Below are 15,254 nucleotides of genomic sequence, written 5' to 3'. Positions count from 1 at the left end.
CCCGAGGAATCGCATCGGAACAGTGTAAGCGTTCAAGCAAACCACTTCTGAAGATGCAAGCCACTCGTGCTTGCGAAACGTCAGGACGGTCTAAAAACCCGAAAAACCCATTAGTTTCAAGTAATGGCCTGGTAAGTCTATCTCCTTTGTCTAACATGCTGTTTTCCGCCTTTCTCAGGTATAGAATGTGGAGACGTCGGCTTCAATCTGAGTCCTCACTTGAACGTGGAAGTGATTTCCCGAAAAGTGGGCGGAGTCGCAAGATTCACTTGTGATAATGGATTCGATGTTCGAGGCCCCAACGAAACAGTTTGCCAGCCAAGCGGCGATTGGGCAAGCCCTTTCCCAACTTGCAAAGGTAGAATTACTCCCATTCTTCGCCCAATCGAGGACTTCTTTGGCATTTTTCGAGCAGAAATCAGGTGCGACGAGCCGAAAATGCCGGAGAACGGCTTCATCCAGGGATCCGGCCCGTACAGAGCTGGAGATACGATCCAGTTCAGTTGCAATCCCGACTACATGATAGAAGGACAGTACGTTATCGCGTGTCTGCAAAACTCCAATTGGAGCGGCCCAATTCCCAAGTGTTCGTCTTACAATTAAACTAACAACTAAAACAATAAAAAAAGCTTTTTTCCTTAGGTCTTCCGGCTTGTTCGTATCCGGGAACGACGATCAGCGGCCGCATGTCTTCAGTAAACTACTTCTATAAAATAGGGGATAACATAACGTTCACATGCGAAGAAGGGCTGATAATGCGAGGCGCTGCTATGCTCAAATGCTTGAAGAATGGAAAATGGTCGAACGCGATCCCAACCTGCCTTAGCCCAGATGGGGTCAGAAAGCGAGAAGCCTCCAAGTTTCAACTCAAATAACTCCGGAAGATACTCATAATAGTGAATCTACTGAATTACTGTAGATTTTACATCAACTCTTGGTGTTGTTCAGAGTTCAAGGGAAGATGCTCAACTTTACAATCTTCCCCACAAATATCATTAGAATTAGGCCTAGTTTGTACATTTTTAACTGCGAGTATTTGCCTAGAGTAGTCATGTTGCTGTATAGAGACACTATACTATGCAGAATATCAAAACAAGTAAACTAGAGAATATTTTGTTAGGCTTCAATTTCCGCAAGTTTTCGTGTTGTGCACCCCTGATTGGGGTTCGTTACCAAATTTTCTGCTCTTACTCACGAAAGTTGCTGTTTATTTTTAAAAATCTTGTTCAATAAACGACTTCCACCAGCTCGAAATCGCTTTCAGTCGCGAGCGACCCTCGTAACTATCAGGGCGCGACAAGGAAACAGTGGCTGCCATGGTTACCAGCCTGTTACGCATGCTGGCGTCCCTCTCCCACGCACAGCGAGGAACGACTGCACGCACTGCTAGACTTACGAGGTGCAGTCAAGAGTGTTGGTAAAATTTCCAATGGATTAAAGGGAAACAGTCCATCGAGTCTTCCTGTGGCTTCTCTTGAAACTGTTCACCAATTCACAGACATGCAGGCCCACACCTGAATGTCAAAGATACCAACCATCGAGTCTCGCCCAGATAAAACCCAAATGACTCACGAGTGGAACAAAAGAGCGGCGCGATATGATAATAGGGACACATGCAAACAAAATCGTAGGCGCCGGTTGAAGTAATGCTGCTATCGTTCAAAGAGTGCAGTCGATTCGAATTCAAGCCGCTCGCGTCCCGACGCCAGTTCGATTTTACTTTGCCTACAAACAAAAAACACCAAAACCTGCAGGTTAATTAGAAAATTCCTGAGAATCGGCCTTGCCGTGTGGAGTGAATGTGAATCAACTTTTTCTGGAATTTAGTGCTTTTTGGTGTGCACACTATGAGTGAAAATGGTGGATGAAATCGGCCCAAGAAACGATGGCGAGGAGGAAAGTGATATTGTGGGGGATGATTTACCGAGGAAACCATTTATCCGGGTAAGATACCCATTGATCGTACAAAGGATTAACAATTTTGTCGAGTTTTGTCGCCAAATTAAACCCTATTCTACGACGGTCTAAAAGTGTGAAAATTCAACAGTTTCAGCACAAAAAATGATCAGAAAGTTCGCCACTGTTGCTCTTCACGCTTTAAGGATGTCGTACAATCTCTGAAGATGTAAACGTGAAGACGACGAAACTCTATTCTACGACTACACAAAAGACTCACGACTTCCTGCGAAAGCCTAATTTTTTCATGAATTTTTTGCGCTGTTTGGAATGAGTAATTCTTCATAGTTCCTTCATATCAATCACGGCATATCCGTGAAGAGTCAAGGATTCGCAGTTTTTTCCTCTACAACGGCATCGATCATGCCTAAAAATATCTGCGAAATAAAACGCAGAACTGAAAAAAAAATGGTCTGTGAACCAGAGGAACCGTTTTATGCTAAACGGGGACAAAATGTTCAGGTACAACAATGGATGAAATGAAGTAATATTTAGATGAATAGATTGGAGCCGCAATTGAAATGGAGTCGACTATCATGGTCTATAGATGAATAATTGAAAATTGACCTAAAACTGCGACGAAGTAGTTGGCTCGAAGATTCACTGACTAGAAGCATGCTTTTGCTGTTTCCTAGCACATTGAATGATCTAATATCTACTGATTGTTCCTATGAAACTGACGCAACATTTGCGAGATCAAAGAGAATCGCATTGAAAAGTGAAAGTTGTCCATTTAAATGCTGCCAGAATGGGCACCTTCCTTAAAAAACGAACATTATCAACATACTCTCCTAATTAATACCAGTCTTGTAATACTTATTCGTTCAAGAAAAATTTCAGGTTTTTTTGAAAAGCTCCACAACCGGACCGATTAGCTTCAGCTCCCGAATTGACGAAGACAAGAGGTCGAAACGATTTCCTTATTGCCGCTTACTCTCAGTAAAGGCCTGCGGATAAAATATACAGAAACAGGAAATTTATTGGCATTTTACTGTTGCTTTCGATACAGAAAATGAGAAATACAAGTTCCTAATTCAATGTTTTGCGCTGGGGTGCGGTCATGCGACGCATTAAATTGCATGCTCTCAAATGTTGTTAATGAATGCGAAATTTCATTAATTTGCAGTTTGTTGTTCGTAGTAGAACTGTTATAAAATCAGGAATTATTAAAGCGGCATGTGATAATATAACAATAACAAAGAAACGGGCATTCAAAAAGAGAGAAAATTGAAGAATTTTTGTAAATACACACGCTCCTTTAAAATTGCGTAACTTCTAATCTTCAACAAGTAAGAACTTGAATTTTTCACCATTCATAGAAGACACTTCATTCTTTGACTCATGCAATTTTCCTTTAAATAGCATGGAGTTCTGAATTGGGCCTACTTTGAGAATTCTGCTCTGGTGAAAGATTTCATACAATCACCCGCGCTTATTTAAAAATTTCTAGTTTTTTATCCAGAGCAGACATCAACTCAAAACTTTAACATTTTGTAGCCGGTATGCGATTCTCCACTACCCGAAAATTTCATTGGAATCGCAACGAGTTCTGATTTTTTGCGACTGTGTGAACATTGATCTAAAAATGACTGGTTTAACACAAATACCCGCTCGCCTTAAAAAATCATAACTCTTCACTCAGGGCAAGTAAGAACTTGAAATTCTCACAGTGTATAGAAAAAACATCGTTCTAAAAAGCCTGCAAACTTCGTTCGAATCGCAATCAATTATGTTTTATGCTTTGCTATAAAATTTAATAATTTCACATAATAATGCACTCGTTCTAAAAAAAATCCAGACTTCTAATACAGAGCAAGTAGCAACGTGAACTTCTGAAATGCCATAGAAAATACTCGATTGCAAGAACTGCTAAAATTTGGTTTGCATACTGATGAGTTTTGATTTTTACCAACTATGAGAATATTGGTAAAAAAATGATGATTTTCCTAATAAACTGGGAGATTTTCTTAAAAAATTCGCCATTTCTCACTCAGAGCGAATGGATCCTTGAAAGCGGCACAATCAATTGAAAACACTTGATTCTCAAAATTGCCAGATTTTGATTGAAATTCTATTGAATCCTGATTTTTGCCTGCATTGTCTGTTCTAATGATAACTTTTGTACAATTACCCGCGCTTATTTAAAAATTCATTCATTTCGAATCTAGAGCACATGTTCACTTGAAACTTTCTGGAACTTTCTTTTTTTTGAAAATTGTATGCAAATCGAAACGAGTTCTGATTTTTTCCGAGTTAATGAATATTGGTCGAAAATGATTGATTTGAACCAAGACACGCGCGCTAAAAAAAATGATAACTCTTAATCCAGAGCCAGTAAAACCATCAAATCTTTACAGTTTATGGCCAAAACTTCATTCTTAACAGTGTGTAAATTCCATTAAAATTGCCGCAAATCAAGTTTTTTTGCGTTGATCTTGAACTTAATGATTTCACACAATTTCACGCTTTTTCTTAAAAAATGCTAACTTCTAATCCAAGACGATACGAAACTTTTTACAATTATGGAACATACTTTGTTCTAAAGACTTTGAAAAGAAATTTGGTTTGAATCGTAATGAGTGTTGATTTTGCCTGCGTTGTGAATTCTGTTGTAAGTAATGATAAATTTCCTAAAACTGCCCGCGCTTATTTAAAAATTCATCATTTCCAATCCAGAGCAAATATCAACTTGAAACTTTCACACAATGTAAAACACATTTGAGTCTCCAACACATGAAAATTGCATGCAAATCTAAAGGAGTTTCGATTGTTCCCGAGTTTGTGAATATTGGTGCAAAATGATTGATTTGAACCAAGACGCGCCAGTTTTAAAAAATTGTAACTCTTAATCCTGAACCAGTAGAACCATGAAATTTTCACAGCTTAAAGCTAACACTTCATTCTTAAAAGTGTGCAAATTTCATTCAAATTGATCAATCAATTCTGCGTCCTGCTTGAAAATTCCCAGCTGCGACTCGGGAGCAAACTTTAATTCGGCTGCTTTGCAGAGAAAAAATTGCAAAATTCCCAAAGAAGAAACTCTTCAAAACTATTTGGAACAAAATAGTATGAACTTGAAACGCGCTTAATATTTAGATCCCTGATTATTCTCTCCACTCTTATGAATGCCGACTTTCCAAACAGCATTTACTGAATATAATAAATAATAAGTGTTTTTGTATGCACATACGAATAGGCCTTGCCTTGTAACCGAATGAGTGTTGCATTCCGATCTAAGACAAGTTTTCCACTATATGCGGCCATTGTTTAATAGATACCCGGCGAGATAACAAGACAAAAAACACCTACCTAGAGTTTGTAATTACGAAAACAGTTATGGCGGTATGCACGATTTGTTCATTTTATTAATATTGGTTTGAACATACCATTTTCATGATTGATAGTTTAATGGAAATTGCTTTGTCGAAAAAACATCATCATCTAATGAAAATCAGCCTTGCGTAGGTAGGTACAGCGCTCGATTCTTTGCTGCAGTGAACAGGCAAATTTGAGCAAAGGAAAACCGAAAAATCCAATACAAATGTATAAATAAGAGAAAGTATGTCATAGTTTTTTTTATATAATCCCGATGCTCTCAAGAGTCTCCGTAAATCTTCTTGCAGTTATATAAAGAGTGCATTACATCAACACGCTGTATCTTCAATTTCTAGCTGTCATTCCATTAGGAAATATCTGCATAAATCATGTATGGGCAAGTTTCCCATTGCGAAAACGATACATTACACCATGCAGACTCCAAGCTATTGAATCTACTCTAATTGCAATTGCTAATGGTCTGTTAAAATACAATATTAATTATTAAGCTTGCAACCTTGTGTAAATAGGTGGCAGCGCAATGAATATGTAAAAACTGTGCATATTAATGGCATTTTGCATAGTTGCAGTTTTTTCTAGTTTAATAGGAAAACATTCCTCTAAGCAAGCTTTGAAACCTTTACTTTATATTCGCTCGTGATCCAGGCTGTCTTTTAAAAAATTCCTTAAACATTACCTTCAATCACTACACCGTGACCTTATTGAAAGCTAATGACTTGATTGGATAGTATTCGTTTTCGGAACCAGTCTGACTAGACTAGAGAGATCYAKCAACATATTTTTATGTAGGTTAAGCAASTATCGATTGCTTAATTTACTCAATGGCTTGATAAAGGCAAATTCAGATAACTAAATGGGCCAATGAGCCAATACGAKAACAAGTAGTCTAGTTAKAAAGAGTTTTAAATTATTGAAACAGTTGAAATTCAGAATTTTTGTTTGATGCYCATAAAGCTTTGAYCGTAAGCTCTGTAAAACAGGKTGAACAAAAGGTCTTTTGATTTTTGCATCAAATTTTCCACTCATTTTACTGCAGCAAATAGTTGCGTAATGATTGAAATGGTTTTCGGGGCAAAAMAATTCCTGGAAAATCACTGAAAGTRCARATCGCGATTAAACTACCAGKAATTACAGAGCAGGGTTTGCTCTATCGAGCGGCCGAAGAAGCATGTTTCTGCCGAGTCTCGATTCTGAGAAATAAATTTTTCAATAATCGTCTGCAGAATGGATTCGGGTTAAACGACAACAAAGTTTTGAAAATTTCTGGAAAATAAGTCTAATCACTGATCGCAATTAAATTTCCAGGGATTATAGAGCAGAGTTTGCTCTATCAAGAGGTGGAAGGAGCGAGTCGCTGGTCAATCCTGTTTCTGAGACACGATTTTTTGAAAAATTGTCTTCAGACTGGATTCGCTTAAGATGACAATCAAGTTTCTAGAAAATTCCTAGAAAATGACTATTATCGAGCAACGTCTGCTCTATTAACATGATCATAGAGCCAGTTTCCAGTAAATTGCGTTTCTGAGAAATTAATTTTTGAAAAATGGTCTGCAGAATGCATCCGCATTAACCGACTACCAACTTCCTAAGAAAATGCCTCAAAAAATCTGAAACTACTGTTCGGGATAAAGCCTTTAGCGAGTATAGAGCAAAGTTTGCTCTATAAAAAGGCGAAAACGGCAAGTTTCTAACGGGCCCGGTTCTGCGAAATAAAATTTTGAAAATCTGGCTGCAGAATGGATGCGCAAAAAACGATACCCAAGTTCCTAAGAAAATTCATTAAAAAATTCTGCAACTGCTTATCGGGATTAAACGCCACCAGAGACTATAGAGCAACGTTTGCTCTATAAGGGGGCGCAAAGAGCAAGTTCCTGACTAGTCCCGTTTCTGTGAAATGAATTTTTGAAAAATTGTCTTCAGACTGGATTCGCTTAAGAAGACGATCGAGTTTCTAGAAAATTCCTAGAAAATGAATATTATAGAGAAACGTCTGCTCTATAAATATGATCATAGAGCCAGTTTCCAGTAAATCGCGTTTCTGAGAAATTAATTTTTGAAAAATGGTCTGCAGAATGCATCCGCATTAACTGACTACCAACTTCCTAAGAAAATGCCTCAAAAAATCTGAAACTACTGTTCGGGATAAAGCCTTTAGCGAGTATAGAGCAAAGTTTGCTCTATAAAAAGGCGAAAACGGCAAGTTTCTAAGGGGTCCGGTTCTACGAAATAAAATTTTGTAAATCTGGCTGCAGAATGGATGCGCAAAAAACGACACCCAAGTTCCTAAGAAAATTCATAAAAAAATTATGTAACTGCTTATCGGGATTAAACGCTTCAAGGGAATATAGAGCAACGTTTGCTCTATAAAGGGGCGCAAAGAGCAAGTTCCTGACGAGTCCCGTTTCTGCAAAATTAATTTTTGAAAAATTATCTGCAGATCGAACGAACGTAAAACGACAATCAACTATCTAAGAAAATGCCTCAAAAAATCTGAAACTACTGTTCGGGATAAAGCCTTTAGCGAGTATAGAGCAAAGTTTGCTCTATGAAAAGGCGAAAACGGCAAGTTTCTAACGGGCCCGGTTCTGCGAAATAAAATTTTGAAAATCTGGCTGCAGAATGGATGCGCAAAAAACGACACCCAAGTTCCTAAGAAAATTCATTAAAAAATTCTGCAACTGCTTATCGGGATTAAACGCTTCCAGGGACTATAGAGCAACGTTTGCTCTATAAAGGGGCGCAAAGAGCAAGTTCCTGATGAGTCCCGTTTCTGCAAAATGAATTTTTGAAAAATTATCTGCAGATCGAACGAACGTAAAACGACAATCAACTATCTAAGAAAATGCCTCAAAAAATCTGAAACTACTGTTCGGGATAAAGCCTTTAGCGAGTATAGAGCAAAGTTTGCTCTATGAAAAGGCGAAAACGGCAAGTTTCCAACGGGCCCGGTTCTGCGAAATAAAATTTTGAAAATCTGGCTGCAGAATGGATGCGCAAAAAACGACACCCAAGTTTTTAAAAAAATCATAAAAAAATTCTGCAACTGCTTATCGGGATTAAACGCTTCCAGGGACTATAGAGCAACGTTTGCTCTATAAAGGGGCGCAAAGAGCAAGTTCCTGACGAGTCCCGTTTCTGCAAAATGAATTTTTGAAAAATTATCTGCAGATCGAACGAAGGTAAAACGACAATCAACTATCTAAGAAAATGACATTGAAAATGTTTCATTGTCATTAGAATCTTAATTGGATTAACGACAACGGACGGTCTCACCACGTGCAACCAGCATAGAATATTTTTCCTGCTGATAAAATTTTGTCTTTTCAAAAGGAATTTTTAATCATCGTAATTGCTAGACTGCGATCGGGCCGGATCCGAAACTTTTAATTTGAAAATCTGGCAAACGAAGGCTTAAATCAACATTTTACAAGAGCAGTTTTCAAAGAAATAACCAGAAAATCTGAAAATGTTCTGAAACTCATTCCTGATGTGTTTGTCCATTAGTTTCTCCACATTTTTAAAGAGAAACTGTAAAATTCAGGCTGAATCTTAAACAGTAAAAAATACACTCAAAACACCCAATTTTACAGTTTTAAAAGTAATCCCTTGAAGGTGTGTTTGAAGTTGCTTCATTTGTTGTTGTCGTCTATCTTCGGCTTATTATTAAGCGGAATTGAGGATAATTAAACAACGGAGATAACAATGAGTAATTTACACACAATACTTGTGTACACCTAAATAACTCAGTCCTATCTGTAGCTGAAACTGCAATAAATAACACTAACATTTGTCACCCCGTGCGAGGAATAATGAATGAAATTAGAAAATGACGAATAAATGAAAAGAAACGCAAAATTTCCGTTGCAAACAAACAGATTTATATGGATTATATCCGCAACAGAAGCAAATATTGGTAATAAATGGCTTGTCAGGTTAACAAGCCCGTTTTCTTATCTTTCACTTTTAATAACACGACACGGTCTAAAGTTAACATTGATCAGAAGTCAATAACACTAAATCCTCCAAGTCTATGAGCCGTGAGATAACAACGTACGGTATAAACCAGATCAGACTGTTTCCATTCAAAGTTTCCTTTAAGCGAAATTATTGAGCCTTCTTGAGTTAGATTTTGCTCAGTTGTAAATTAACATTTTCTATATTTTCATTATTGTTTACGCTTTTTGCGCTCAGTGGTTCCGGAAATAATGCGGTTCAATTGATCAGCCACTTCCGGCATATACGGGTGGGCTTGGATAAGAGTTGAGCAAGAAAATCTCAAATTTGCTAGTTTCTAGTACCTAACTGGGTGAGGTTCCGATTATCGCATTATCGCCGCATGTAAAAACAGATAGAAAACCAACAAACAGTTATTAATTTCCATTATTTCTAGAAACCCAAGCAATATTTATCAAGAAAAATTGATTATTTATTGGATTTTCTGTGCCCATTTTCCATCGATTTATCAGCAATGATGATGATCGGCTGAATTACGTACGCGCACAATATAAATGCATTTAACGTACTTCAACCTTGCTAACGATCACTGAGCGTAAGCATAATGCCGTTTTTTCAGGTAATAAATTTAAATACACCGTACCATCGGCTTCCTGCATCGTAGAATATAAATAAGGTGTTTTCCTGCAAGAGCGACCTATTATTAGTGTAATGTTCTGTGGCTCATCGCCGTAATAAAATTGCAACGAATTGGGGATTTAATAACGAGCTTTCAAGCCTTTTAACAGCATCTTTTGACGATTAGAATTGCAGAGAAAAATTTAAAGTTAAACCACTTTCGACCATATTAATAATTAAGTGGCCTAAAGAATTTCAAATCAAGTGCAAACGGTTTTCTAGTGGGAATTCACAAAAACAACCTTGGCAGGTAATCCGGAACTTGACTAGCATAAAAATCAATAGTTTCTCTTATCAAGAACTTCGTTAAAAATGACCGTAAATCGCAAGGTTTCTGCGATAAAAATGCAAATTATTGCCCGCTATTATGTGCAGCAGGTTTTTACGGTCTCGTTTTAAATGGAAATTTATCAGCTTAATTGCGGAAAGTGAATTAAATTGTTCCGTGATTGTTTCTAAGGAAGCGCGTGCAAAAAACTCGACTTCTAATCGACCAAAAGTCTGTTTTATAATCGGATTATTTGCTGAAATAAAAGTCCGAAAGAAAATTTGAGTTTTTACATCCTTAAGTTCTTAGAAGTTAAGGTGGGAACTCTAAAACTCTCCTGAACTATAGAGACTTTCGTTTTATTACGTAAAAATGTAATTACGGTACGTTAAATGCAATTGATTTTTGAGTCTAGAGTTGCGTAAAACGCTGCAAAAAAATGACGGAAATTTAAAAATTATTGAAAAAATCCTGCAGTGGCTCGGAATTTAAGCTTTTCTGCACTATAAAGCCGACTTCCCTGCATAAAATCCAACAACGAATAAAATTGTACCTCTACCGGTTTACTAGTAAGGAATTTTTGAGTTAAGAGTTGCGAAAAATGCGACACGAAAAATGACTGATATTCAAAACTTATCCAAAAAAAATTAGTTTTGGCGCAAATGTAAAACTCCTCTGCACAATAAAGCAGACTTTCCTGCATAAAACGCAGCAACAACCAAAACTTTACGTCTACCGGGTCGGCAGGAATTAATTTTTCAGTTAGATGTTGCGTGAAACGCAGCGAAAGAAAAACTATGGAGTTTAAAAAAGTCTAAAAAAAATCCTCTAATGACGCAAATCTGGCACTCTCCTGAACCATAGAGCAGACTTCCCTGCATAAAATTCAACAACGAATAAAACTGTACCTCTACCGGTTTACTAGTAAGGAATTTTTGAGTTAAGAGTTGCGAAAAACGCGGCAAAAAAAACGACTAATATTCAAAACGTATCCAAAAAAAATTTCTACTGGCGCAAATGTAAAACTCTTCAACACACACAATAAAGCAGACTTTCCTGCATAAAACATAGCAACAACCAAAATAGAACCGCTTATGGTTCGGCAAGAATTAATTTTTGAGTTGGAAGATGCGTACAAGGCGCATACTATGCAAACTTTCTTGAATAATACAAGACAATGTTCAAAACTCCTGCTCGAGCGGTTCAATTTTGCTTTACAATTAGCGTACGCGAGGTAAGAAAAATGACTCAACTTCAAAGATTAACAAAAAAAAATGCTGAAAGTTAGGCCCATTTCAACCTTTTTTAAACTTATGAGCAGGTTTTTCTAAAGCGCGGCCAGAAAATTGACGAATCTTCAAAACGTTAACAAAAAGGGCACGAAATTTAAAACTTTCCTCGGTTATAGAGCAGACTTTTCTGCTTAAACGAAGCAAACTATCAAAACTCCACCTCTAGTAGTGCGGCAGAGATGACCGAACTGATAAATAACCGATCTTAAAAAAAATCCAAAAAAAGTGAAAAATTTCAAACTTTCTTGAACTATAGAGCGACATTCCTGCATAAAACACCGCAATTTGTCAAACTAGTGCTCGAACGGTTTTGCAGAAATGTATTTTTGTGTTGTTGCGGCTCGCAAAGCAAGAAAAATGATTCAATACGCAAAAATTATCAACAAAAAAAAAATCCGGAATTGTCGCGAATGAAACTCCCATAAAATGTTGAGCAGACTTTCCTGCATAAAATCCAGTAGCGACCAAAACTGTCCCTTGGGGGATTCGAAAAGAATGCATTTTTCAGCTAGAAGTTGGTTAAAACGCAGCTGGAAAAATGAGTTAAATCTTCAAATTAACAACAAAAATCCTGTAGACGGGGCAAATTTCAAACTTTCTTGAACCAAAGGCCAGAATTTGCAGTGCAAAATGCAACCACCACCAAAAACACATCGGTAGGTATAAATTTGTTGAGTTAGAAGTTGCGTCGAACACCGCAAGAAAATTGATTAAATTTCCCATTTTAAACTCTCCTGCACATAAAGGACAAAGTCCATGAAATTGGCACAAATAATTAGTTAACAAGGCGTTAGATCCAACGATAGAAGACAATCTTGCGTCGAAAATCCACGCTCTGTATATTTTCTAATGTCCATTCCACATAGATTTAATCTTTCAAAGTTCGGCGAACGCCCATTTTAGTCACACATGTGGGCTGAATAAATGAGAATAAACATACAAAAGACATAAAAAATAAAACTTTTCTAGAGGAAATTTCACTCGAATCGATCGAATTGAAAAGTATTTGGCCAATTATTGAATAATGCTAGAGAATTGAAATTAATTGGGCCCAAAATAGGAAACGGAATTTCGAGAATTTCAAATGTTTTGCTTGGTGTAGACACCAGAAAGACAGACACTTTCTATTTCAAGAAAATGAAAGTGCCATGTTTTAAATGTGACTCAATTAAAATCGCACCTAATTTAGATATTTGTCACGATCTATCGGGAAGATTACCATTTCAAATACGTCGGTTGCATACAGCATGCAATTTTCGTTTCGACCGTCACATTTTCAGTAAAAGTAGGTAAATGAGATAGAATGATAGTGAAGGTGATTGTGTCGGCCGTTTAGACAATTTTCTATGCAAACCAGTCAATCAGTTTGATTCATCATGAAACCATTCTGAATTTGAAAACTTCACGATTTTTATGAAGAATTTTCAACGAGAAAGTCCATGGTTTCCTTAAGATTATCTCCAAAAATAACTGAGTTATTGTCTTTGAAGAATGCTTCAATAAAAACGCGATTTTTTGTCTGTCCAAGTTAATATTACATAAAACCGTTCCTAAATTTAAAAACTACGTTTGCTCTGGACGTTATCCGATAAAAAAACCCGAATTTTCCTGCATCTTTTTCTTGAAACCTCCATAGAAAATTTGGTAAACTCGGCCATATTCTTAGCCCAAAAGCTTCGGAGAATTAAAGCCACAAATGACTTCTTTCCCACTAACTTCCAAGCAACAGTCAATTAGTCACACTAATCTGATAAAACGCAATTTTTCCTACCAACCTTAGCAGTGGCCGAAATAAATTATCATTTGGCATTGACTTTAAAAAACTCATTGTAAAGATTAAAAATTTAAATACTCGCAATCGGCAATGCCTGGTCTACATGTTGCCCCCATAAATTGGTGCCTGACCTTGTCTAGTTATTAACCGGCGGTTTTGTTTGCGACGATAAAAAACCGTTTTTTTAAACATTTTCGACTGCACCCCGTAATCCAACGGGCTCTGTCGAGCACAGCCGAATGGGCTCGACTGTTTTCGCCGCTGTGTAAAGGAGCGAGACCAGCATAGTACTAATCAACCCCTTTTTGTCTAGCTTCTCAACATACGAGGGCAAAAAACACCGCTGCAACTCATTAATTGAATAGTAACCTAATACTAGGCAGAATACGCCAATAAAGCCCCACATATAATAAAACGTAATCCATCAAACTGGGACATTCCTTGATAGGTGGGAAGCCCCAGGAAAAGCCCAGCCTTGCGGCATGGAAATAAAAGAAAACTAGTAAGTCTTCACAGATAGATTAAATAACGCAGTGGGCTGTCCTAATGAATAAAACAATTCCATTGAATTTCAGGTTTGGTCTCGGTGGAAGCTCTTAAATTGTATGCATTTGAATATAACAAGACGCAGAGAGAGTATCAGATGTGGGTTGGAGGTTGGAAAATGTTCGTAGTGGAATAAGTATCAAGTTCCTCATAATCCGCTTATCTGGAGGCAATCAATGTAAAAAGGTTATTGATTAAACAGGAATGAAAAAACAAGGCAACCAGATTTTGTGCACACGCTTTGCATGCAGTCGTATCGAGCGCGCGTGACTCATGAGCGTTCATTACACCAGTCTAGAAGGATTCTATTTGGACTTATCTTCGTTTCTGCATTATTTTCTCAAATGCACAAAAACCGATCATCGTTTGTTTAACAACAATTTCCAATACGATGACCCTGCATCAAAGCAAAAACCTGTCAAATTAGTATTCAATGAAGGCGAACCGAAAAGAAAAGGAAATGGGACTCGTACTCACGTACTGCCGCTCGATTCGTGCCTCTCATACGATTAAAGTACTGGCTTTGTTGGTATTTTTCATTTCTTCAATTTCGTCTTGTCCCCACAGTTCGATATGGGCATTTTGTGGTCGATGCGTGCCGACAACTAATGAGTTTCCACTTGTTTTTGCCGTCCCATCATTCTCTCGCAATTGTAGGTACATCGTTATTACCGAAATTGATCTTGTTTGCTCATTTGTCCAATTGGAAATATAATCAGCTGGAGCTGAAGGGATCCAGAGCAGAATCAGACAATTTCGATCAAAATCGCAGACATTCTCATTGTTGCGCCCCTTGTCAATGTTGATCTAAAGATGTAGGAATTAAACAATTACTCGACCTCGTTCAAACATTCCCAACTTCTAATCCATCGAAAGTAGCAACTTGAAATTTCCACAGGTTACAGAAAACACTTGATTCTAAAAACACGCAAAAACTCATTAGAATCGCAAATAAGAATTATTTTTTCCAGCTTTATGAATGCTGGTCTGAATGAACCAACGGCATCAAATGTTTGCATGCTCTTTTAAAAAAATTCATACCGTGTAATCCAGATCAAGTAACAACTTGAAATTCTCACAGTCTATAGAAGAGACCTGCGTCTTGAAAATCGTAAAAATCTCATTCATATTCCGGTGAATTCTGATGTTTGCGCTTTGTGTGAATATTGCTCTAAAAATTAATAGTCACACAAATACGCGCCCTTGTTTAAAAATTCCTTGAAATTCTCGCAGTCTATAGAAGATGATCGTTTCTAGAAAAACTGAAAATTTCATTCGTATCCCGGTGAATTCAAAGTTTTGCGCCCTTTGTGAATGTGACTCGAAAATTGTACAAAATGACACAATTACTCGCCCTCGTTTGAAAATTCGTAACTTGTAATCCAGACAAAGTTGCGACAGGAAATTTTCCAGGATTACCGAAAATACTTCATTCTGAAAACTATGAAAA

The 15,254-nt window shown here is 37.3% G+C and overlaps 2 protein-coding genes across 2 annotated transcripts in view; both read left to right on the top strand.

Moving 5' to 3' along the window:
• LOC109536231 (sushi, von Willebrand factor type A, EGF and pentraxin domain-containing protein 1) overlaps positions 1–1,247 on the top strand; it is a gene marked incomplete at its 5' end in the record, with an annotated part of 3,855 nt that extends 2,608 nt beyond the window's left edge. The window contains 3 exon segments of the mRNA XM_019902346.2: positions 179–358; positions 416–586; positions 643–1,247. Coding sequence (XP_019757905.2) covers positions 179–358; positions 416–586; positions 643–875 — 584 coding nt within the window.
• Positions 1,248–1,614: 367 nt separating this feature from the next.
• The window catches only part of LOC109543868 (rhophilin-1), a gene marked incomplete in the record, with an annotated part of 36,271 nt that continues 22,631 nt past the window's right edge, over positions 1,615–15,254 (top strand). Inside the window, 1 exon segment of the mRNA XM_048667877.1 lies at positions 1,615–1,944. Within this exon segment, the coding sequence (XP_048523834.1) occupies positions 1,858–1,944 (87 nt within the window).

The sequence above is a fragment of the Dendroctonus ponderosae genome, unplaced genomic scaffold (assembly GCF_020466585.1).
Source record: "Dendroctonus ponderosae isolate FM_Combo_2020 unplaced genomic scaffold, Dpon_F_20191213v2 Dpon_F_20191213_6, whole genome shotgun sequence".
In the NCBI taxonomy this organism is placed as follows: Eukaryota; Metazoa; Arthropoda; class Insecta; order Coleoptera; family Curculionidae; genus Dendroctonus; species Dendroctonus ponderosae.
The sequence above is the reverse complement of the archived record's forward strand: the minus strand, read 5'-3'. Positions and strand labels throughout refer to the sequence as shown.